The sequence below is a fragment of the Meriones unguiculatus genome, chromosome 21 (assembly GCF_030254825.1).
Source record: "Meriones unguiculatus strain TT.TT164.6M chromosome 21, Bangor_MerUng_6.1, whole genome shotgun sequence".
NCBI lineage: Eukaryota > Metazoa > Chordata > Mammalia > Rodentia > Muridae > Meriones > Meriones unguiculatus.
In genome coordinates this window covers 12,347,781-12,374,032 of record NC_083368.1, presented here as the reverse complement: position 1 = coordinate 12,374,032, position 26,252 = coordinate 12,347,781, and the positions used below count along the sequence as shown (strand labels likewise).

General features: G+C 39.1%; 1 protein-coding gene across 2 annotated transcripts in view; it reads left to right on the top strand.

Moving 5' to 3' along the window:
- Positions 1–26,252, top strand: part of Ube3c (ubiquitin protein ligase E3C) — a 100,981-nt gene that overhangs the window by 36,885 nt on the left and 37,844 nt on the right. The window contains exons 11-17 of one of the 2 annotated variants that reach the window (XM_021662259.2): positions 5,876–5,962; positions 9,942–10,099; positions 10,281–10,513; positions 18,225–18,329; positions 19,952–20,039; positions 23,215–23,312; positions 24,782–24,914. In XM_021662259.2, coding sequence (XP_021517934.1) covers positions 5,876–5,962; positions 9,942–10,099; positions 10,281–10,513; positions 18,225–18,329; positions 19,952–20,039; positions 23,215–23,312; positions 24,782–24,914 — 902 coding nt within the window. The remainder of the gene's footprint in view (positions 1–5,875; positions 5,963–9,941; positions 10,100–10,280; positions 10,514–18,224; positions 18,330–19,951; positions 20,040–23,214; positions 23,313–24,781; positions 24,915–26,252) is intronic. The other variant, XM_021662260.2, reaches the window with a different exon arrangement.

Below are 26,252 nucleotides of genomic sequence, written 5' to 3'. Positions count from 1 at the left end.
CATACCTTTAATGCCAGCACTTAGGCAGATCTTTGTGAGTTTGATGCCAGCCTGGTCTACACAGAGAAACCTGACTAAAAAACCGTAAACAAAAACAAAAAACTTTTGGTTAGGATAAAAACAAACAAACAAACCTGTTTTTTGTTTGTTTGTTTGTTTTGATTGGTTGGTTGGGTTTTGTTTTGTTTTTGTTGTTGCTTTGTTTTTTGTTTTGTTTTTCAAGACTGGGTTTCCCTGTGTAGCCTTGGCTGTCCTAGACTCACTTTGTAGATAAGGCTGGCCATGAACTCTGCCTCTAGATCTGTCTGCCCCTGCCTCCTAGAGTGCTGGGGTTACAGACGTGGGCTACCACACCCTGCTAAAAAATATGGCCTGTCACCTGGGCTCTCTGCTCTAATGAGCCATTCATTCCTTGTAGTCAATTACAGTAGAGCAGGTGTGAGACCTGAAGGCTCCTCACCTTGACCGGGACACATGCTGTACAGTAGGGAGTCTCTTGCTTTGGTTGGTAATTGTTGGATATATGTTGGACTTATGCCTTGGTTGTGTTTCATTCCAAAGATGTTTCAAGACTAAAGCAACTTTCTGTGTTTGCTCAATTTCGTGAGTACAGCCCTATTCCTTTGAGCAACTATTCCAGGACTCTTTGTTTTGTTTTTAATATAGTATATTTTTAAATTTATGCTTTTTTTGCCGCATATAGCAAAAAAACAGCAAATAGACTTGTGGACTTAATCTGCTTTCAGTTTGTTTTTGTTTTTTGAATATTTTCTGTTTTCAGAACTGGGTTTGATGGATTTAATTTTTTAGATTTGGTCATCAGGTGGTTCTTTATACACTGATCGAGATTTCTGAGACAACTATGGATATGAAAAAAGAGATCTGTACGTAAGGGCTCAGTTCTCCATAAAATTGGAAAAAAGGATGACAGTGTATTCATTGTATAAAAAGATTGGCTGCACTTACAAAAACTCAGGAAAGTGATAGTTAGCTAGAATGTTCCAGAGGTGGGGAGCACTCTTAACTCTAGCGTTGTGTTGAGTTTGCTATCAAGTCATCACACACACACACACACACACACACACACACACACACACAGACACACACATTTTTTTGAAACAGGGTTTCTCTGTGTAGCTTTGGCTGTCCTGGAACCTGATCTGTAGACCAGGCTGGGCTCAAACTTATAGAGATCCGCCTGCTTCTGCCTCGCAAGTGCTGGAATTAAAGGTGTGTACCACCACTGCATGGCACCTAAGTTTTTTCTTTTAAACTGTTAGGTTTGTTACAAACTTCTTTTTGAGAAGAAACTTTGTACCTAACTTTTTCTTTTAAATATTATGTCTTCCTATTTAAAATTATGAATAAATGTCATCCGACTAAATTATAAAGGTGGCAGAGCACCATTCTATTTCAGAAATTTGAAGTTAGTGAGGGAGTATCAGCAGAGACATGAGGTGCTCCAGCCTTTCACTTCCAGAAGCACTGAATGGATCTGTGCACATTTGCACATGTGCTTCATTGAGATGAGCACTGTGGGCCTTTGACTATCACTGCCCAACCAGTCTGCACAGCAGCTTCTCTTGTTATATCCAGATGGCCAACCAGGGCCCCTATCAGCTCCCTCAGGTTTGCCTGCCTTCCTCAACAAACTTTGGGGGGGGGGGAAGAAGAGGGTGTTTTGTTATTATTGTTGTTTGTTTTTTTTTTTTTTTTTTAGTTATATTTTATTAATTCTGTATCCCAGCTGTATCCTACTCCCTCATTCCCTCCCAACCAACTGTGCAGTTTTTGATAGGCCTAGTGTGTATATCTGTCTGAACTGGACTGGTACCCACAGACTAGAGAATGACTCCAGCCAGGCCAGCTTGATGAGTAAGTGATCTGATTAGGGAGGGCCTACACACCTTTGGACAGCTTTCTGGCAGCTACTAGTTACCAACCCAAACCATGTTCCTTTATAGAGCCTGACAATTATGCAGCACCCATTAGATGGCAGAAGCAAACCAGGTCTAGAAGAGTTACATACTGTTACGCAGTTATCCTTGTTCTTAGTAAGTTCATTAAAGATCTCAGAGCTATCTGGCATTGGGAAGTTTGTTTTTGTTCTGCTGCACTCTGGCTCATAGTCTCAGTGTATTGGGAAAGCTGAACAGTGGCCTGCTGCAAAATAGTATTGCTTTGGCTGGAACTCACAAGACTATTCCTCCCTCATTGTTTTGACCTTTTTTACGTGCTCCCCTTTATAGATATTGTATTTTCATTCTTTTTGATACTGATTGGTGGTAGTTTGTTTTTTAAATACCCTTCTCTTGCTTAGTTTCCGTCATGGTTTGTTTGTTTGTTTTCTTGTTTTTACTAAGCTTTTTTTATGTTTACCTGTATAGTTCTTCTCTCTCAGCTCGTACTCTGGCTCTTAAATTTCTGTCTTTCATTTAATAACTTTCTAAAGCTCCAGAATCTTGTTGAACTGCTAGAGTCATGTCATATGGGCTATCATGTTTTTCCACTAGGAATCCCACATCTCCCAGAAACTTGCTTTCTTCTTCATTACAGTAAAAATGGGCTCATCATTTACCTCTCTGGGCCGCAACATTGAAATACTATTCCCTGCACAGTATAAGTACATAAGTAAATTCAAATCCTCAGTTATACTAGTCAGTGTGGCTAGGGATTACTGCAGACAGATTAGAACAAGCCCTTCTCAGAGGAATCCCATCAGACACACTGTTGTAAGGTTATAGCTGGTTATGTCTTCTTCAAAGAGCCCAATGCATGTTGAGTCAACATACTTTGTCAGAACTTTGTTCTTCAGGCCATGTTTTGCTAGATAGATAATCAAAAAAGCAGAAATAGTTTCTTAGTCTGGTGTAAGGCTCACCTGTGGGTACCCTTTTTTTTGCATTGTTGCCTCTCAGGGTCATCTTTTCTTCAAGTATTATTAGTTACCTTACTAACTTTACTTTTGCTTACAAAATGTTTTTGCCTTAAACACCCTTAATCACTGGTTTGTCCTTTGATCCTGTTCCTCTGTGCAATTACTCTGGACACCCTCCTCCTTCTTCCCTGCCTTAAAGTGGGGCTGGCATGCTCTTCATGCTCTTTGTGACTTGGTTCTTTGCTCTATTAACTGAGCTTAAAAGCTGAGATTAATTTTTGAATATGTGTATTAGTCAGTAGCCTGTAGTTTTGATATTAAAGTGTCCGTGAGGCATCCAAGTCAGTTCTGCCTCCACATAAGCTTGATTTTTCCTCTAAAATCTAACAGAATAAGTCAGTTCAATTGGATTTTTTTATTAGTCATTGTAATTTAGACAGCTGGGTGCCCTGTGTCTTCTCAGCACTGTTAACATGCAGTGGTAATGATGACTCTTTAGCTCTTGGGTTACAGGGTCACGTCTTGTCCTTTTATAATTTAGGGTAGATACACTAGTAACTGCATTTTGTGTTTTGTTGTATATGCAGCATTAACTAATATATACTATTTGTGGATTATAAGTATTTCTACAATGCTTTAAAGAAAACAGTAAGGCTGGAAACATTTTATTTCTTCATCTATAATTTAATGTTTTTTAAGTTACATTGTCAGAATAATCAGTAGGTTTAATAAACTGTTCATTTTTTAAAATTTGGATTTTATTTCATCATGAGTGTTGATCATATAAAACTAAAACTTAAACATTTTAATAATTCTATTTTGGATTTATATAGAGTTTAAGCTAATTTCAAGCAGCTTTCTTTTAGACACAGTAATTAATAGAAATAGGACTGTTTTGTGAAAGTGACTACTGCAATAATGTATGTAATTTTGAAAACTAGTAAATATTTTTTAAACACTTACGAGAATTCTCAAGACATAATGTACTGCTGGTCTAGTAGCATGTTCATATAGTGCTTGGAGAGGTAGAGATAGGAGGATCAAGAATTCAAGACCATCCTTGGCTATATGAGACCCTACTTTCAATATAAAGAGAAGAAGGGAAAGACGTAAGTAAACTTGGAAAAATGTGCACCAGAGTCAGTTAGCTTTTTTGCCTCTGCTTCTGGAATGCTGAGTGTTGCGATTAAAGGCATGGTCACCATGGCCTGGCTCCGTCCTTTTTTTTCCTCAAGATTTATTTATTGGGGCTGGAGAGATGGCTCAGCTGTTAATAACACTATCTGCTGTTTCAGAGGTTCTGAGTTCAATTCCCAGCAACCACATGGTGACTCATAACCATCTCTACTGGGATCTTACACTCGCTCCCAGCATGCAGGCATACATGCAGATATAACATTCAAATATAAAACAAATAAATCTGGAAGGCTTACTTATTTCATGTGAGTGCCTGTATGAATGTGTGTGCACCACATGTGCCTGGTGCCTATGGATTGAAGAAGTATTGGATCACCTGGAACTAGAGTTCTGCTATGTGGGTGCTGGAAATCGAACATCAGTCCTTTGTGAGAATAGTCAAATGTTCTTTATTGCTGAGATCGCTCTCCAGCCCCTCATAGGACCATTTTTTTTCATACCACAATACACCTTTTAAAACGAGTGAAATTTTAAAGATAGTATTTATAGTTCTGATTGTGTACTCAGCAAATACAAATATGGAATAATATGTATGAAATACAGGATTAAATACAGGAAATTAGCTGGCATAATTGAGATTATTTAATGTATATGGATGTTTTGTCCGCATGTACATAGATGTGCACATCAGAAGAGGTCACCTGAGGTCCATGAGACTATAGTTACAGATTGTTGTGAGCCAACATGTAGATGCTAGAAATTGAACTCAGGACCTCTGAAAGAGCCAGTGCTCTTAACCCGAGCCATCTCTCCAATCCTTCTATGGGCTTTTAAGTTAACACTCTCTTGCAAAATTTAGTCAATTATATGCAAAACATCTTCCAATAGTGTCAATTGTGGAACACACTGCCTAGTTTGGTTTTTTGTTTGTTTGTTTATGTGGTTTTTTTTTTTTTTTTTTTAATCACAACTGTTTCCATAGGAGGAACAAGAGGCATCTGAAAAGTCTGTAGGCAAATGATTTGGTTGAGACATTCCAAACAATTCTGGGCTTGCTCTGCCACAAGCTGACTTGAGGTGCTAATTATTTGGATTCTCTGCCTCTTTGTATGTTAGGCTCAGTGTATGATAGGAACAGAGGGACCATAGAAAAGTTATGAAATTACTATGTTGATATTAAGAATATACAGTCTTCTCTTGTGGTGGTACTGCTTTTAAATTTTTATCTCCTGATCATTCCTAATGTGCCTCTAATCCATTTTGAAAATTGTTTAGTTGCACCCACCTAACCAATTGTTGTTTTCCTACTTTATTCCAAAATGTTTCTAGTAAATCGCATTCCTGTCTTACAAACATATGTTTTTATCATCTGTGTTTTTGTTGGTTTTATCTCACATACAGGGATTTGTATTTTTAGAATAAAATTTGGTTTTGTTTGTTTCTGAGACCAGATCTCATATAGCCAAGACTGGCCTTGAATACTTGGTCTTTCTTTTTACATCTCCCAACAGTTGGGATTACAAGTATATACCTCTGCACTAAGCAAATTTAAATTAATATTACTGTGTTTTAGTAAGCCATATTGTGGAGAGGGGAGCCTATGAATGAAAGCAGCCATGCATCCTCACTCAGGGCTGCTGGATCCTGGACTCAGTCTCAGGACAGTAACAGGGGATGAGAGCCCCACCTTTCTGCAGTTGGGGTACATGGCTCTTTTTAGTTTCTTTACCAAAGAGCCTGTATCAGGTCTGAGTTTTTGTGGTATTAATGTGTGTTCTTTAAATTGTGTACTGTCTTCACTGTATAGATGTATAACTTGAGTGAACAAATTTTTGCTTCTTCTGTTTTTTTTGTTTTCAGACTTCTCTACAGTTTAGCCTTCAATGCCAGGTTTTTGAGGCACCTTTGGTTTCTCATCTCTTCGATGACAACACAGATGATCACAGGGTACGTGTTATACAAGCTTACAGATTGAACCTAAGGGCTTGGAAAGTGGCAGCCTAAAGAAAGTGTTGTAAGGACATTTTTAGTTACTGGTTACACTTGTTCTGTCATTTTAGAAAATTGTATTCTGAATGGCCTTAATTTCACACATAAATATCCAAAAAAAGAAAAATTGGTGCTTAATTTTACACTTAACTAACTAAACTTTATTAGAATGTGGCTTTTATCTGAAGGGAAATTTGTTTTTAAAATTTCAGACATTGAGTGTTTTTCTTTTTGAAAAAATTATTTCATTTTATGTGTGCTGACATTTTACTTTCATGTATGTTCATGTACAACATGTGTGGCTTATGCCTATAGAGGTCAGAAGTGGGTGTCGAATCACCTGAAGCTGGAGTTACTGGTGGTTGTATGCTGTCATGTGGGTTCTGGGAATCAAACCCCAGTCCTTCGGAAGAGCAGCCAGTGCTCTTAACTGCTGAACCATCTCTCTACTCCTACTCCCTTCCTCTACTTTTTGTTTTGTTTTGTTTTTTTTTCTTTAAATGAAGCAAAAATCAAACAGGGTTTCACTGTGCAGCCAGTGGCTTAGAACTTAAAGTCCTACCTCAGCTTTTGGAGTATTAGCAGCCATCATATCCAGAAAACCACTTTTTTTTTAAATTTTTTATTAATTATACTTTATTCATTTTGTATCCCCCCATAAGCCCCTCCCTCCTCCCCTCCCGGTCCCACCCTCCCTCCCCTTTCTGCATGTATGCCTCTCCCCAAGTCCACTGATAGGGGAGGTTTTCCTCTCCTTTCTGATCTTAGTCTTATCAGTTCTCATCAACCAGAAACCTCTTAATGGGATGGAATTTTATGTTTTTCATTGATCTTAATGATTCTTATTTGAATAAGAGAATTTTCTCAGCCCACTGTGCCTAGTGACACTCATGAAGGCTGAGTGATTTATCAGAGTCAACAAAAATTAGAGACATTTGGATTAGATTCATACTTAGACATTTTAAAATAAAAGGTTTTGGCACATTTTAATCCTTCTGACATTGACCTTGAACTTTCATGAACAACAGTTTACTTAGGGCAAGAGGAGATTGGAGATCGTTAGAACAGGAAATTATCATTGACCTATGAGTACTCCAGCTTAGCAACAGAGATACTGGCATGCTTTGCTTGATAATTGCTTGTTTGTTTATGACATTTGTCTTTTGGTGAGGAAATGGAGTCATGATGTGTGAAAGAAAAATGATACAGTTAATTATATTAAATAATTAATACTATTTTACAATGAATAAAGATATAGGTTTTTAAAGCAATTTTTAAGGCAGTTGAGAATTTTGAGTTTCTTGTTACTTATGCATTTATTAAATAAATCCCTTGCAGGAACATAAACTGTATAATAATATATTCCTACTTACTATCTCATCATACTACTTTTGGGAGTAAAATTTAAAACGAAACACTTGATTTTCTAAAAATGACATTGAATTTAGTCTGAGGATAGTTTTACAGCAATACTAGCTTACCTGGGAAATCTGGGTCAGACCTGGGACTCTGCCTCATTCAGATAGCCAACAGGTTCCAGGCCCAACTGAGATATAGCCTGTCCCTCATACCAGGCTGTTTTGTTTTGTTTTTCTAGACAGGGTTTCTCTGTGTAACAGTTCTGGTTGTCTTGGAACTTTCTCTGTAGCCCAGACTGGCCTTGAACTCAGAGATCGCCTGCCTCAGCCTTCCAAGTGCTGGGATTAAAGGCCCGGATCACCACTGCCTGCCCAGGCCCAGGCCCATGGGCAGATGTTTTGCAAGGTGTGTTCTTATTCAAGTGTGTTCTGTCCAATATTTCTGTTGAAACGAGACAGACTTACTGAGGCTGAAGCAATTGGCAGTTAGCAATCTTTGGTACCAAAGGTACCAAAAGGCTACTCTGCTTGTGGGCACTGTATTTTCTGCAGAGGGCCCCTCAGGATATCTGTAGCCAGGAGCCCATTCAGCAGGAAAATCTGGAAACCCTTCAGTTGAAGTTAGTAGTCTCCACACACAGGTGCAAATCCTTATTCTGAGGGTAGATATAGATGGTAGGGATTCATCTAAAGTCCCATTGATTATCTGTAGTTCAGCCAGCTTTTGGTGGTGTGCCCATCACATTAAATTGTGGACATTTTATTTGTTCCTGAGTCTCTTCAGGTGGACCTGATCTCAGAAGGTTGTTTGAGTTGGTGTTTCTAGCAGGAAGCAAGGCCTGTGTTTCATTTGTCCCTGGCTGCAGTCCACTGGTGCTTTGATGACTCTTCTTCCAAGCTCCATTTTCCATCATTCAGCTGAGAATGATTAACTTCTTTTGATCACTTCATGGAATTAAGAAAACACATAAATTAATGTTGGTTAACAGCCTTAATTGCCTGCCAGCATGATTCTGCTGTCGCTTATGGTAATGTCAGGACCAGGATTCACGTGGGAGTGATTCTTCAGTGCTTAAATGTAGAAAACACTGGCCATTCAGCAACTGTGTAACACTTGTTCCCTTAAGTATATGAATCTCAGCAAAATTTTTGTGGGTAGCTTGGTGACATAGCGAGGACTTGCTCAGGAAGTATATGCTGGGTCCTATTCTCATGGGACTGTGCATACTGAAGTCAGCTCTCTGCTTTCCTGGCTTTGGTAGTAAAGTATACAGTATGTATGCCTATGGGAGTACAGTGCCCAAGGAGGGCATCTGAGAATGGAGTTACAGATTGTTTGAGCTGCATTGAGTTTCTGTTATTCTAGACCTTTCCCTGAAGGTAGCACAATGCAGATTCAGAGTCCCATCTGCATCTGCCTCACTCACCAACCCAACCCCCAGCACTCCCCCAACCCTCCCACCCCCACCTCTGGTAAGAACAGGTAGGCTTCTACTCTGCCATCATACATATGTGGTGTTAGTTTCTCCGCCTTCACTCCTGTTCCTCAAAATGTCACTTTTGGGAGCTGGTTGTAGTAGTACAGGTCTCTAATCTCAGCACTTGGGAAGCAAAGGCCAGTGGATCCCTGAGTTCCTGGACAGCCAGGGCTGGCCTGTCTCCAAAACCAAAACAGCAACAGCAAAGTCACTTTTGTGGAAGAGATCCTCAGAGAGGCGAGAGGGTGTGATGATGACCTTCAGGTCTCCACTCTATAGAGGGGACAGGAGGCTTTCTTATTTGGAATGAACTAGCTGTGTTTCCCATATGACAGACTTCCATGAGAAAGAACGGAACAGATCACAGCTTGTGGTAAGCAGTAGAGACACAAAGTTTTCTCCAGGCCCATCCATGTGGCAGGCAAGGGAACCACTTACAAATATGGACAGGAGAAACAAGGCCCACAAGAGAAGCTAAAGCTGAAGGTTTTAATTTGGCTTTAATGCAGAACTGTTCTAAACCTTCCTGAAAGTAAGGAGCTAGGTAAAATGTTCTGTCCTGCCACAGATGTTGGCGTTTGTTAAATAGAAATACAAGGAGAGGGGATAACTATATTCCATGCAGGAACCAAATATTCATCTAAAACTCTCCAGGACTTTGGCTTGGGATTCTCTGCTCTCCCTAGCTGCTTATTGCTGCAGGTGGCAGGAACACACCAAGAAGGTTGATCTGGTGGCCCCTCTCTCTCTTTTTAAAGGTTTATTTATTATTTGTATAGTATTTTTCCTGCATGTGAGCCAGCGGGTCAGAAGAGGGCACCAGATCTCATTATAGATGGTTATAAGACACCATGTGGTTGCTGGGAATTAACCTCTGAGCCATCTCTCCAGCCCCTGGTGGGCTCTCTTGTCTTTTCTGGTGCCAGTTACTAACTTGTGTTGTCTCGGGGTGAAAGGACTGGACATGACCTTTCCTTCCTTTAATTAGTTTCATTGTTGATGTAAATTTATTTTTCACTAAATATATGTATCTGATGTCTTAATTCCTAAGCTAAAACTCACCTTAAAATAGCCATTTTGCTTCTCCTGCCCCTACTTTAGGTCTATGGTGCCATTGCTTCAGGTGATATCAAGGGGTTCACCTATGTCTTTTGAAGATTCTAGTCGAATCATCCCACTCTTTTACCTCTTCAGCTCCTTGTTCAGTCATTCACTGATTTCCATACATGACAATGAATTTTTCGGTGACCCCATAGAAGGTGAGAATTTTGAAAAACGGGTTTGCTGCTAGCCTTATGGCCTGTCAGTTTTCATGGGTGATTGAAAGGCTCTCCCTCTCTCTCTTTATCTCTGTCTCTTTCTCTCTCTCATTCACTCTCTTCTTTAAGTCATAATGTGTATATTGATTTAAAAAAATGGTGGAAAATTGGGTTGTTTTAGTTGTAGGTCAGAGACAATCATCCATGATGCCTTTTACTCTGGAGGAGTTAATCCTACTGTCTCGCTGCCTTCGGGATGCCTGCTTGGGGATCATCAAGCTAGCATATCCAGAAACAAAGCCAGAAGTTCGGGAAGAATATGTCACCGCATTTCAGAGTATTGGGGTCACTACTAATTCTGAGATGCAACAGTGCATACAGATGGAACAGAAGCGATGGGTTCAGTTGTTCAAGGTATGTGGCATATTGGAGAATGAATCCAGCACAAACTTGTTTCTGTTTAGTTCCTTTCAAAAGAATAGAAATCTGGAGGTTGGTTTCAGGCATAACTTTAATATGTGAAACCTTTAAAGAAAAGCCTGATTGTTATTTTATTTTATATCTGCTTCATTTTAAATCATTGCTTTTGTGCTGATGAAATGTCTTAGTAGATAAAGGTTCTTTCTACCAAGCCTGGAGACTAGAGTTGAGCCCTGTATCATACACAGTGAAAGGAGAGAACTGACTCACAAATTCAAGTCTTCTAACTTTCACCTGCTAGATGAAAAATCAAAACCTTGCTTTCATAGTTAATTCATATGTAAAATGTCTTAAGACTTTCCTTGATAAGCTGAAGTAATAATAAAAAATTTTAAATGTTTTCACTTTTAATTTTTAATAAAAGATCTTGGTGCCAAAATTTTTTCTTTTATAAGATATAATCAAAGGTAGAATTAATCTTAGTTTTTAATTCATGTTGTATTTAAATTACTCTAGAATGTTTATTTCTAACCATGGAGAAAAAGAGTACCATGGCTCTAGTGCTGTCAGGAATGGGGTGACTTGGGGTGAAAAAAAGAGCAGGAAAAAGGTGCTTGACTGACCCCTTGCAATTTCTGCTGCAAACACATCTAGTCAGCTAAAATTGCTCATTAAAGGAGTGAGAGCAGAAGAAATGCATCTTCCAAATTGAATGCTAGATTTACAGGCCGGTTAGTACCAGTGACCTCTCGAACACTAATGTTCCATGAGAGTCATCAGCTGTCCCTTCAGGTCTTTTATCACTGCTTTTGTCAAGCTATCTATTTAATTGAAAGAAGTTAATTGAATGAAAATGATCAACTAAGCTTGTATTAATATTGCTAATGGAACTTTCTTCTTGGCCATGTTTGGAGGAAGATGTCAGGCTAGACTTTAGGAAAGACCCATTAATGCTTGCACTTAACCTGATGGGCTAATTAAGGACTGCTTATTCATCTACAAGTCCATGAGAGTCTCTCTGCAGCCCATTCTGCCTGATTTTACAACACATTTCACTTAGAAGCATAAGCATTAGCAGCAGTGAAAGTAACTGATAATGTTTTGATTGTGTGAATACAGGGCTAATGCATCATTGAATTCATAATTTGTACAGATTGATGTAATACATGTTTGCACAATTTATTTTAATCACTTCTCTCTGCATTTCTAAGTAAACCTTAAAAGTTGCCTACCGAGCCCTTCCTGGGAGATGTGCTATTTTGCACCTCTTCTAGGTTACAAACAAGCTATCTGATCTACTTCAGACTTGGAATGCTTATGTAAGCGTTCATGGATTTGGGCCATATGGTAGCATGTATGTTTTCTTGTCTGTGTGCAATTAAGCTCTGGGAGCGTTGCTAGTAACACTTACCTTCCATGGGATACCAGGTTTTATGTACACTGGAAGATAACTTCACTGTTTTACAGTTCCTAGTGGATGTTTTATAATTTCATATGACAATCTTATCTTTGGGGCTTAGGAATATCTGAATTTAATAACATGAGATATTTTTCACTGACCCTATGTTGTTTTGTTTAAACATTAAATAAAAATTTTGTGGAACCAAGTGCAGTGATGCATGCTAGTAATCCCAGCTTTCAGGCTGCTGAAGCAGAGTGATTACAAGCATGGGGCTAGCCTGGGCTATAGTGATTTCAAGGTGAATTAAGGAAGACCCTGTCTGAAACACCTTCCCCGTGTGGAGGCAATAAATCCTGCTTGATAGGCCTTTGTATCTAGCTACCACATTTAATAGGCCTTCCTTATCAAAGGCCTATTGTCACGGAGGCAAGCACATCTATGCCTCATAGAGAGCAGAGTGTGCTATGGTAGATGATTCTTACTTTCTTAATGTATATGTACGTGAAAGAGAAAGATTGAACCCAGGGCTTTGTACATGCTAAGTAAACATCTTACCACTGAGATACATCCAACCCTCCCCCCTTCTTTAGTATGGGATTGATTTAGATTTGAAATTGTGTTTTAACAAAGACCTTTGGCCTTAGATTAGAATTGTTTAAAGGACATGTCCCCAGCCTATTTTATACCACCTGCTATGAGTTGAGTCCCAGAAATAATAGAAACTAGTATGACCCATGAGTGATCAGCTGCTGTTAGCTTTTCTTATAGGAGAAAATGACTTTTATATCACAAACAATTGGGAGTTGTCACTTTTTCCTAAAAACAAGCATTACCTGTCTGTTTATATGGTAGTGATTTTGTGTGAGAGGTGTTGACTACTGTACAAAACCAGCCATGTTTTTCTGAAAGTATCAAATAAAATGTCAACACCATTTATGTGTATAATACCAAATTAAAGTTGAAACATTCACAGTAAAACCAACCAAAGGAGGTAAAAGCATTTGCCATTGATTTCTGGCTTTGTGTTGACTGACAGAATTGCAAACACTGAGACTGGGCTTTGTACTTCAATGTAGACCATTTTCATTTTTCAGTCAAAGATGATCTTCTTGAATTAATTTGTGTGAGCAGCTCTGTTGGCTGGTCACAGAACACAGAATTTAAGTGCTTAAAGTCATCTTTACTTGTCACTGTAGGAAGTAAGGTCGGTTTCTAAGTTCTGCATCAATGCTGTTAAAACAGATCATACATTTATCAACTTTATAAACTTCTTTTTGAAGTGTAATTTATGGCTATAATTACTTTAACCCGGTAAAGAGGCAGTAAATCCTGCTTGGCATGTCTTTGTATCTGGCTGCCACATTTATTAGGCCTTCCTTATCAAAGGCAGTGTGTCGGGGAGGCACTGCCTCAGAGAGAGCAGAGTGTGCTGTGGTAGATGATTCTTGTTCTTTTGATTGTTGGTTTGTACTTTCCATTTGAAAGAAAAAATTTGCTGGATGTGGTGGTAAACCTGGTATGTCCCAGCTCTCAAGAGACTGAGGCAGAAAAATCATGAGTTTCAGGCCAACCTGGAATATATAGGGAGTCTCTAAAAACCTAAGGCCAGTTTGGTCGAGGCACATAGAAACACAAAGTTAAAACTTAGCTATCAGCTTCCTCCCTGCTGACTCATAATGTAGACCTGGTCAAAAGCTTATGTCTAGGGAGGTCCAATGCCTTAGTTGGGAAACTGCTGTTCTTTGCTAACTGAACATAATGTACCTATCACATTACATTACCTTCTAAATATATGCCTATAGAATACTGCTGCTCTTAGCTTTTGTCAGAAAAGCTTCTCTTTGCAGTGTTCAGCAACTTCAGAGACTCATAACTGGCCAAATTACTGAGAATAAACGACCCATAAATGGGACATGCATATCTGTCTTAGTTAAGGTTTTGTTGTTGTTGGTTTTTTGTTTGTTTTTTTTTTTCTTATGGTTTTTCAAGACGGGGTTTCTCTGTGCAGCCACGGCTATCCTAGACTCCCTTTGTAAACCAGGCTGCCCTCAAACTCACAGTGATCCTCCTGCCTTTGCCTCCCTGAGTGCTAGGATTAAAGGCATGCGCCACCATGCTTGATGTTAGCTAGTGTTTCTATTGCTGTGAAGAGACTATGACCATGGCAACTCTTACAAAGGAAAACATTTAACAGGGGGCTGATTTGCAGTTTATTGGCATGGTGGGAGGCATGGCAGCATATAGGCAGACATTGCTGGAGAAGTAGCTGGAAGTTCTATATCCACATACAAAGACAACAGGAGGAGAGTAATACTGGACCCTGAAACCTCAATGCTTACCCTGAGTGACACACTTCCTTTAACAAAGCCACACTTACTCCCAAGGCCACACCTCCTAATAGTGCCACTCTCTATGGGTCTATGGGGGCCATTTTCATTCAAACCACTATAATATCCAAGGCTATGGAACATCGTAGAAGACTGATTAGAAAGAATGCAAGAATTAGAGAAAGGGAATAGGTGTGAAATGCCGACTTTCAGGCATGACATGGCTGCTGCATTCTTGAACTCACAGGAGCTATACTACTTGTCTTCACAATATTAGGTCCTTCAATAGTCTTCCCCGAAATGGGAAGAGCTCCTGAAAGAAGATAAGATAGGCAGTTAATGAAAGAGGGAGTGAAATTTTTTTCAATATTATAGTCACTGGTATGGTGCTCATGATTTTTGTAAACAAACTCTCATCTGTGCTCCAGGTGACAAGTATAACAAATCTTACTGGAACACACACACAAGAACACATGGAAGTACAAGGGATGAGGAAAGAGAACTGGATACGGATGGGGGCAAGAGAGACTAAGGAGGAGATGAATATTACTTGAAGTGTATTATGTGTATGTATGAAAGTGTCATAAATTAAAAACCCAGATTTATGTATAATTTATACTAATTTCAAAATCATTTTTAAAAGCCACCCAGGTATGACGATGCTGCTTATTAGTAAGTAAAACTTTGCCCAGTACAAACCCTTTGGTTCTGTCCCCAGCACCGAAGAAAAAAGACAACAGCCCAAATATTTTTTCCATAATTGAAACTTTATTGAAAAACTGATGCCAAAATAGATTATTGTTATATACTTTATAAAAATCAAACATAATTACATTGTCTTGGTAGAGTGACTGAACCTGATAAGGTTTCTGTGAAAAACAAATTCAGGAACTTAAATAGATTAATGTTGCTTTCTAAATGAATAGCCTTCTGTGAGCCTGCCTTTTTCTCCTGTGGCCTGGCACACGCTGTTGAACAACCTAAAACAAAGAACCACTGTCTGAGCATGGTTGAAAATTGTAGTAATCTTGCAGCAACCTGGACATTTCACATCCATGAAATAAGAATTTGGGCTGCTTTTTTCTTTTCCTTTCAAGGAAAGGTATGATAGATCTCTAGCCAAAGTCGTGGCAATGGCTGTGCCAGTATGACTGCTCCAGATCTCTGAGGTGAGGAGCAACAACCCATCTTTTTAACAAAGTAAATGGATGCAATCACAGTGTCCTGGCTGCAATCCTGATGGGCACTTTTCACCAGGAGTCACAGAGTGGCAGACCTGTGTTCTGTACTTATAGAGTTGGGCCTATCCTTATTATTGAAAGTTGGCTGGGTGTTTGTTGTTATTTTTACCTTGTTGTGGCTAACTGAAATGAATACTTTAAGAAGATGGTTTTGTAGTAATTCAGATATGGAAGAAAATCATGTCTTTCAAAATACACTATTTTTAACAAGTGATAGCTGAGAGCTGTGTAAAACAGGTTCACATGTACTTACAGTAGTTCACACTCCCAAGCCTTCACCGTTGATTCTTTAAGCTGACTGCCCTGCTGACTAGCCTGTGCTAGGGAATGGCAGATGAACTCAGCCTGGGCCTGGGCAGTATCATTGTAGTGAGGGCTTGTTGTTGATTCACTGTGTTCTTTCTATTCCCATTAGGAGAACGTCTTCTGTCAGGTGATGCTCCTATAGCCGCATGCCACTGTTCTCACATTCCTTTGAATATGTTCTTCATTTGAAATCAGATTTTTAAAAAATTCTCCTTTCACGTGTTTAGTACCTAGAGTTCTAAAGGACACTGCTGAGTGTCCTTTGTATGGAGCTCCTTTAAGAATTAGCCACAGCCAGGCCAGGCTGGTGAATCTCTGGCACTAGGCATGACTGCAAGTTTGTGGCCGCCTGGGCTATAAAGAGATTTAAGGTCTACTTAGGCAACTTGCTGAGACCCTGTCTCAAAATAAAAAGTATGGAGAACTGGGAATGTAGTTCAGTGGGAAAGCCCTTGTCTGGAATGCATGAGGCTCTAGATTAAATCTTTAGTGTCACCAAAAAGAAAATAAAAGAATTAGCTATGCCTTTTGGTTTTATTTATTAGATTATAATTTCATCTTACAGTTGCTTTTCAAAATAGACTATTCATTCACCAGTCATCTCCATCCAAGTCTTGTCATCCAGTTTACAGATATATTCATTACATGGTAGTACTATATGTTGGTATGATACAATAGCTGGGTAATAACTTGGTAGGAAACTTTCCTGAGCTTGTTAGTCTGTGGGCAAGATTCCCTGTAGGCAAGATCAAAACCAGAACATTACAAGCATAAGGATCTTGTGAAAATATTATTTGTTAATGTATAATCTGTAACTGAGCACATACACTTTTAAAAAGGTAATTTAACCTTCTAAATTTTTAGACAAACTTTTTCTATTTACATCTTTTCTACTATTTTATTTTTTAAATTATGTGTCTGGAGTTTTGTACATGTGAGTGTAGGTTACATCAGAAGTTGAGAAAGTGTTAGATCGCTTGGAGCTGGAGTAATAGGCAGCTGTGAGTCATACCACCAGTGTGGATGGTAGAAACTGAACTCTTCTGAGCTGTCTCTCCTGCTTATCTATTTTTTTAAAATTGCTTCATATTTATATGAAACTGCCACTAGAGGATTTTATAGATATGTGTTTACAAGTATTTATTTATACATGCTACAGCACATATGTGAAGGTTAGAGTACAACTTGTAGAAGTTGGTTCTCTGCTTTATCATGTGGTTCCTGGGGAATTAAACTCTGTGTCAGTCTTGGTAGTAAGCATCTTTACTCATTGAGTAATCTTGCCAGCTCTACAAAGTACATCTATGCAATGTAGAAAGTAGATCATTTTTAGTTAGTACTGCTAGATTTCTTAATCTTATCAAATAACTTTTGATCCCAGATTAGTTGCTGGAAAATACTAGGTCCTCAGGTAATTTGTTTGGCTCTCTTCCCAAAGAGCTCATGGCATACCCATAGCAGAGCTATTGTTTCAGGAACATGCAAAGAACATACATAGATGGGATGTTGCATGGCCATCTTGGAAATTACAAAAATATGAGATTATAGGAAATTTATCAGCTCCAGAGGCACAGGCAAGGTGTGTGGGGGAAATAGGGATTCAGTAGGATACTATTTTACCCACATCCCTCATGTGGAATTTCTCAAAAAAAAAAAAAAAAAAAACTAGAAAAAAATTTTCACATAGTGACAGAATAAGCTTTATATCAGCCCAGATGAGCTATTGTACTGTCAGAGTTCTGTCTTGAAAATCTAGCCAAGGGCCTGGAGAGATGGCTCAGTGGTTATAAACGCTTGTTCCTCTTGCAAAGGACCAAGGTTCAGTTCCTAGGACCCACATAGTTAGCTCCTTTACAAAAGAAGGGAGTCATTCTTAACCATTGAGCCATCTTTCCAGTCCCCTGACTTTTTTTTGTTATTTTTCTCTTCTTGTTTTTGTTTTGTTTTGTTTTTTGAGACAGGGTTTCTCTGTGTAGTCCTGACTGTCCTGAAACTAGCTCTATACACCGTATACACCAAGCTGGCCTTGAGCTCACAGATATCTGCCTGTCTGTACACCCTGGCTGGGATTGAAGGCATGTGCCACCACCATCTGGTGGATCACAGACTCCCTCATGGTAGAAGTAGTGAACTGACTTTTTTTTTTTTTTCAAGACAGGGTCACCTGACCTCCTTTTTAAAGACACTGTGTGTGTGCGCCTGTGTGCTTTTTTTGTTTCTTTTGGCAGAAAACTGGTTTGTTCCTCCAGTATGTTCTTGTAGTCTCTGAAAGGAGAATTTTTGTAAGCTGGGGAAGTCCACACCCATTTTACCAGGTGGAGAAGCACCAGTGCTAGTGTCTTCTGGCATCTGGTTAGTGGTGTTGCCTGCTCTGTGAAGTGTTAGCCACTGAGTTGTTTGTATGACACTGGCCTCTTCTTCCTTTTCAGGTTATCACCAACCTAGTGAAAATGCTGAAGTCTAGAGATACTAGGAGAAATTTCTGTCCTCCAAACCACTGGCTGTCAGAACAAGAGGATATCAAAGCAGATAAAGTTAGTAGAAAATCTCCCTATTATGTTTCATTAAAGATGGTTTCTCAGCTTTTGTATTTCTAGGGAGTATAAGCCTTTTTAAATTGCTTTTAACTCCTCACTTAACTTTTGAGTAGGTATATATGTTGTCTGCAATGCTAAATAACTCTTGGTCAAAGGGCAGGATATGTAGCAACAGCTTTGGCCTCAAGAATATCCTGATAATCATTATCTTAATTGTATTTTTATTTCCTCAGATTGGATTAAAGCCCAATAATTGTCTATTGGAGTTGGAAACAATTTCACTTTTAGTAATACTACCAGTAAAAGTATATTCATTAGTTAAAATAGATGGGCTTTATCCTAGGTTGTCTGAAGGGGCAGAAACAATTGAATATTAGTAAGATTGGAACCTAAAGCAGATTGAATCTTCCAGAAGATAAGGAAAAGTGTGCATCAGGTGCTCTCAGAGAAAGTCACCACTGATGCATTTTAGAATCTTCGAGAGTTTAAGACATTGGGGAGATGTAGGGAAAACAGGAGTACTGGTGCTGCAAGAAACCAAAACGAGTGTGGCAGGACATTGGAGGTAGTAATTGTATTCCCAGGGACAAGACATCTTCACGTTGAGGCTGAGGCTGAGGCTGAGGCCTCCGGCTCTACCCATTGGCAGAGTCTGCAAATGGGCAGATCTTGCAAAGTGAACAGCTCCAGGGACCAAGTAGGTGACTCTAAGGAATTTTTTCCCACCAACACAAAAGGACTTTAGCATAGTGGTAGTTCTAGGTTTGAAGTTTAGTGACCTGTCATAGTAGAAGCTGCTGAGGAATGAAGAAAGGTCAGGAACTCCTAAGAGCCTTTCCTCCCAGACATAAATACTGCCCTAGAGACTGAGTAACACTGAAAATAGCTGCGTGGACTGGCCTCATACAGTAACTCTACAGATTCAGTGGTGCTAAAGACTTTCTCCATCAACTTTACAGAGTGTAAAGGAACCATGTCATTCTGAAGACTGATAGGAAGAAGTAGTAAACATTTGACCTGCCGCTCTTAAGGCTATCTAGATAGCATGGGTGTCTTTGTGTTGTGCATTTCTTCCATAGAATGGGTGTCCTATTTTGTGAGTTTTGGGAAGGGTGTAACATGCCACCTCGCACATTGGGCCTGCTGCTCTAAGCCTCTTCAGGTGCCTCTGCAAGTAGTGAGTTCGATCCAGACCATAAGCAAAAGCTTATACCTTCATGAAAAAAATAATTACAAAGATCAAAACTAAGGGGTTAGAAAAACTTACAGATTAAAGAAAAACAAGAGAAAACACCTGCTTATCTTGCTTGAACACTAATTCAAACAAATTAATTGGTAATTAAAAACACTTTAGAGGAAGTAGGTAAGTATATTTGTTATTTTTTAAATGTGATAAGCTTTGTTTCATAGTTATATCATTATGGTAATTTATTCTGCCAAGACACTCAACGGTTCACTTTAAAGTGTTCAGGGCTAAAATATGAGAACTGGAGAAGCAGCCTGGACTGGACAGGGATAGTCAGTCAGCTCTTTAAAAGCATGTAGGCCTTGAGTCTGTTCACTTGCCACCAGGTGGTACTGCGGCAGAAGGAGGTGCTGACAGCAGTTGATTCCCACAGGTCACACAGCTCTATGTACCTGCATCTAGAAATGTTTGGCGGTTCCGGAGGATGGGCAGGATTGGCCCACTACAGTCCACCCTGGAGGGTAAGTTCTCAGTTGGCAAACTTCTTGTCACAAGGGTGAATACTCTTCAGTATTCACTCCTTTTATTGTTAGCTCTGTGATTTTTGCTGAACATCTCACAGAATATTTTCATCACTCCAAAAAAAATAATCTTGTGTTCCCTAATGGATGGGTAGAAAAGGATTGTTAGCTCATCTTTTCTGAAAGGTAGAACTGCAGAACAAGCAGCATGAGGCAGTGGGGTTCTGTGAATCATAGCTGTTTCTTTTGATTACTGTGTAGAATTCCATTGAGGAGTTACATCATATGAAGGACATTTGGTTATTTTGCCAGTCTTTGGTGATTATGAATGTCGATGCTATTATTATCAATATACAAGTGTGTGAACATAAAGAATCTTACATCACTGCAATGACGTGCTTAACTTTATTTAAAAAGCAAAACAGAGGCTTGGCATATTAGTGCATACCTTTAATCACTGGGGAGGCAGAGGCAGGCAGATCTCTGAGTTCGAGGCAAGCTTGGTCTGTAGAGTAAGCCCCTGAGTCCAGGACAGCCAGGGCTATTACACAGAGAAACCGTGTCTTAAAACAAAACAAAAAAACCAAAAAACAGCAACAACAAAAAACTGCAGAACTGTTTTCTGAAGTAGTTATACCAGCTTTCATTCAGACCAGAGTTGTATGTTTTATGCTCTGGCACTTTGTATACCAGCCAATACTTGGGATTGTCATGTTTTATTTTGGTTGGTTTTTTTGCTTCTTTGACACAGGGTCTTACTCCGTGGCTGTAGGTGGTCTAGAGATCTGCCTGTCTCTGGTGCTAAGTATTCTAATGCTGGTTACTGCCCCCCCCCCCCAATCTGGTTGCTGCCCAGGCAAGAGCACAGTCTCACTACATCTGTCTTTATTGTGTAAACCTTGATGTGGCTAATTTAGAGTTGATTGCCTAATAAAAATGGTGCTGGGATTAAAGGTGTGTCCTACCACGCCCTAATGGGATTGTCATTTTTTAAGGTTTATTTATTATTTATAATTTATAAATTATTATTTATAATTTTATTATATTTATTATAATTATATAAAATATGAATAATTATATTTATTATTTATAATATTTCCTGCGTATGTGCCTACACACCAGAAGAGGGCACCAGATCTCATTATAGATGGTTGTGAGCCATCATGTAGTTGCTGGGAATTGAATTCAGGACCTTTGGAAGAACAGACAATTCTCTTAACCCCTGAGCCATCCCTCCAGCCCCTGGGATTGTCATTTTAAAAGGATTATTTTGTGGATATGACATAGCCTGACATAGCCATTGCAGTAATGAATAATAGCTATGATTGCCTGGCCCATCAACATACAGGCATGGATGATAGAGGAACTTGTGGGCTTCACAACTCCCTGAAGAGCTATTAGCAGTTAAAGTTTGGTAAGGAAGTGGGAGTCATTTTCTTCAGTAACATAACCCCTGATAGGTTGTCCATGCTTCAGTAAATACTCCCTTCCCACGTTCTGATAAGCAACTCTGGTTAAACAGGAAAAAAATAAGACATGAAAGTTAAGAGGGAGACTAGTTGTGAGGAGAGTAGTCAGCGAGAGTGGAAGAAGAGTAAGAGAGGATAATAAGTTATGAATATGATCATCATACATTGTTGTGTTCACGTGTAAAATTGCCAAGACTTTTTTTAAGCTAAAAATGTAGCCATTTTAAAAGGATGTAGCATAGTGTTGGAACACTTGCTTAAATTAATCTGGACCAAATCCTGTGTTTCATTCCTAGCTCTACTGAATATTAAATAAGATGATATCTTACCGTGATTTTAATCTGCATTTCTCAGCTGACTGATGGTATTGAGTGTATTTTCATGTGCTTCTTTTTTAACTATTACATTTAGAAAAATTTAATGTTATGGCTATAGTTTTTCTTTATCTGTTATAAAATTTGCCACTCTGTGGCTTTTTTTTTTTTTTTTTTTTGTCTCTCTCTCTCTCTTCTTTTTTGAGGCAGGATCTCACTATGTAGTCCCAACAATCCAGGAACTCACTCTGTACACAAGGCTGGTCTCCAACCCACAGAGATCTGCCTGCCTCTGCCTCCCAAGTTCTGGGATTAAAGGCGTGTGCCCCCACATCCTAGCTATAAGGGAATCTTAAAGTGTTAAACGTTAACCAGATTTTGTTTTTTCGTTCAAATGAGTTTGAAAGGGTTAACTGTGATTCACTGTGCCAGTATGCCTGCCTGTTTACTCACTATTGGGAAAGAACAGAGCCGCAGGTTACTAGTAAAGTACCAATATAAGCCTGTAAGATACTAATTAGTAAGGCAAACAGTTTTCTTTAACCCCGCTAGCTTCCAAAATAATTGATACAGAGAGGCTATGATTTATTTACAAGCTTAAAGCACTGGAGCTAGGCAGATATCAACCCTCTAAACTATTTACCTATCTCACAGCTATACAACCAAAGTTACTTACCAGTAAGTCTTTCTGGGCTGGATATGCCCCATCAGGCCACATCATCTTTCTCCATCTTCTGCTCCTTCTGCCACATCCTCCCCCTGCCTTGTGGTCTCCTGACCCCAAGGCCAGGAACCTAAACTTTGCTTACCTTTCTTCTACCAAGTCATAGGCTTCACCATTTTTATTAGCCAGTCAACTCTAAATTAGGTAGAGCAAAGTTTACACAATAAAGACAGGTGAGATTGTGCTCTTGTCTGGGCAATAACCAGATTTTGGGGGCCAGTAATTAGCATTAGAATACATAGCACCAGACCAATCCCCAACATGGAACCACTGGATACCCAGCCTTCTCCTAGATACCTCTTGACATGTATGCATACACAACTCAAAGGAAAAAGTAGCTATGTAGGAACCTCCCATTTTAGCTCTGACATCCTGGGCCTTATCCTGTGAGTGCTAGCTGTGTTTGTGGGATGAGCAAACAACTGAAGATGATCATCTGTACCCACTCGGCACCTGTATCACTTACCTGACTGGAATGACCTCAGAGATTTCAGATTGGGCTGGAGGGTATGTTCATGGAAGGAGAAATAGATAGAATCACCAGGTTATTTCAGGTTCTTAAAATCATACTCAGATTTTAGACCCTGATTGTAGACCCTGACTTTAATAGCTGGCAGTGAACGGAAAGGGGATACGGAGGGAGTAACGAGTTTTAACATGTGTTGCAGTAGGTCTGGAGTCCCCACCCCTGTCTGTGTCTGAGGAAAGACAGCTTGCCATCCTGACAGAACTGCCTTTTGTGGTTCCATTTGAGGAGCGAGTGAAGGTATGGTGTTCAGACCCGTGATGCTAATTTAACATAGTTAAAAAGTTAACACACCACTTAAAATCTCCAATTTCATCCTTAAAATCCAGCCACATACTTCTCTGTACAAGCTAAAGCTCTGCTTTCCCTTGTAGCTAGCTGAGCAGCCTGTTCCACTAGAGATTTTTGATAGTGAAGAAGGGTTGTTTAAACTGTCAAAGTTTTCATTGTTACCAAAAAATGCCAATTTTTTTTTGTAAAGGTACTTTGTGTGCATTCATAAAAAAGTTACTATGACGATCACTGCTTTGAAAAATGGACAGATATCTTAGCTCCTTGCCAAATGATTTTGAAACATGTTTAAACATTTGCCTATGTTTGTTTCCAGTTTAACTTAGACTGTTGTGTTTTTACTAGAAATGACTAGATTCTTCCAGGTACAGGCCTCAATATTTTTCAGGCCTTTATTTTTGTTTTCAGGGCAAACAAACAAAAATGACAGACTGACATATAGACTCTAAGTCAGTAGTTTTCAACCTTCCTAATACTGTGACCTTTTACTATAGTTCCTCATGTTGTGGTGACCCCCGACCAGAAAATTACTTTTGTTGCTACTTCATAACTGTGATTTTGCTGTTATGAATTGTAATGTAAATATTTTTGGAGAAAGAGATTTGCCAAAGGGATCAACACCCACAGTTTAAGAACTGCGCTCTAGGTGTTTATAAAAATGCCAGCCCCAGCAGGGTTTGGTGTCACGTGCCCTTAATCTCAGCATTGGGAGAGGCAGAAACAAATGGATTTCTGTGCGTTATAGGCCAGTCTGGTCTAAAAAGGGACTTCTAGGAGAACCAGAGATGTTGCACAGAGAAACTCTTTTCTTGGAAAAACAAACAAACAAAGAAAAAGCCAAAACACCATAGTACCCAACTCCTGACCTGCTTCTACTGATATGTCAACATTATAGACAGGAATTTTATCCTTGGTGGAAATATTTCCTCTAAGATTAGCATAGTGCTGTAAGAGCTTTACTTCCTTCCTAAATATTGTTTTTGATGTGTTTGTGTGTGTGCATGTGTATTACAGAGCTCATGCAGAGGTTGGAGAACAACTTTTAGGAGTATGTTCTCTCCCTCTGTCATGCAGGTCCTGGATTGAACTCAGGTCATAACTCTTGCCTGAAAGTGCCTTACCCACTGGGTCATCTCAACACCCCCTACCTGTCCATATTTTTAAGAAATACTTAATAAAGAAACACATACCGTGGCATGGGTCTTCTAAAACAGTAAAATCAGGAGAAACGGCTTAGAAATACTTAAATATTCATTTATTGAAAAAGTTAATATTTGCTACTTTGTATATAAAACTGATGCCATAATTTTGTAGAAATACAAAATTAAATTATATTTGACAGTTTTGTTTAGCTTGTTTGTGCTTATACCGGCAAGTCTTTTGGTTCTAATAACCTTACAACTTCACCTTTTTGTTAGATCTTTCAAAGGTTGATTTATGCAGATAAGCAAGAAGTTCAAGGAGATGGTCCATTTCTGGATGGAATCAATGTCACTATAAGAAGAAATTATATTTATGAAGATGCTTATGACAAACTTTCTCCAGAAAATGGTACATAAATTTTTTTATATACTATTCTCTGAATGCCTGCATATGTCAGTGGGAACTGGGGAATTATTGTAGAAAATTGTTGCTGGCCATTATGGTATACACCTTTAATATCTCTCTCTCTCTCTCTCTCTCTCTTTTGGAATGAAGAAATTTAACGTTCAGGGTTTGGAGATGAGAGAAAGAGAGTGGGTGAGCGCAGGAGAAAAGAGAAAGGGTGATGGGATGAGGCATCTCAGAGAGAGGGAGAGAAAGCAAAGTAAAGAGGGCAAGAGAGGAGTTGAGCCACCTTTAAAATCAGTACTCAGAAGGCAGAGAGGTAAGTGGATTTCTGTGACTTTGAGGCTACCTTGTTCTACATGTTAAGTTCCAGGTCAGCCAGGGGTATATAGTAAGCCCCTCTCTCAAGTAATTCAGTGAATGCATGACTGAATGATAGAAAGAAAATGGTTTAAAACAAAAACAAAAACGTTGAACTGCTGCTGGATGTTAAGGTACATGCCTCTAATCCTAGTAGCCAAGGCTACATAGGGATGTATGTATGTACGTACATACATAATGTATATAAAACAGGAGGCAGAGTACTTTACTAATGGACTGACATGGCTGAGGACCTAGATTCAATTCCTTGGGAGGAAATTTTATTTTCCTGTTCATAATTTGTTCTATTAAGACTTTGTTTATGCTGGGTGCAGAGGCACATGTCTATAATCCCAGCACTCGGGGAGATGAAAACAGGCAAATCTCTGTGAGTTCCAGGCCGCCTGGTCTACAAAGCAAGTCCAAGACAGCCAGGGCTACACAGAGAAACCCTGTCTTAAAAAAAGAGAGAGAGACAAAAAACTTTGTTTGCTTGTTTGTTTTATACTAAGGAGGGAACCCAGGTAAGTGTTTTACCACTGAGCTGGACTTCCAGCCTTCTGTATGATTTTTTTAAAACTAAAATGTAACAGATAAAATTTAGAAAAGGTGAACCATCAAATATTATTCCTAAAATGATAGTTATCTCTGTATCCCATTTTTTAATTGGATTACTTGATTTGTTGTTTTTTAACTTCTAAAGTTCTTTATATATTCTGGAAATTAGCCCTCTGTCAGATACAAGGTTGGAGAAGATCCTTTCGCAGTCTGTAGGCTGTCGTTTTGTCTGATGACAGTGTCATTTGCTTTACAGAAGGTTTTCAGTTTCATGAGGTCCCATTTATTGGTTGTTTCTCTTAGAGCCTGTGCTGTTGGTGTTCTGTTTAGAAAGTTGTCTTCTGTGCCAATGAGTTCAAGGCTCTTTCCCACTTTTTCTTCTAACAGATTTAGTGTGTCTGGTTTTATGTTGTGGTCTTTGAT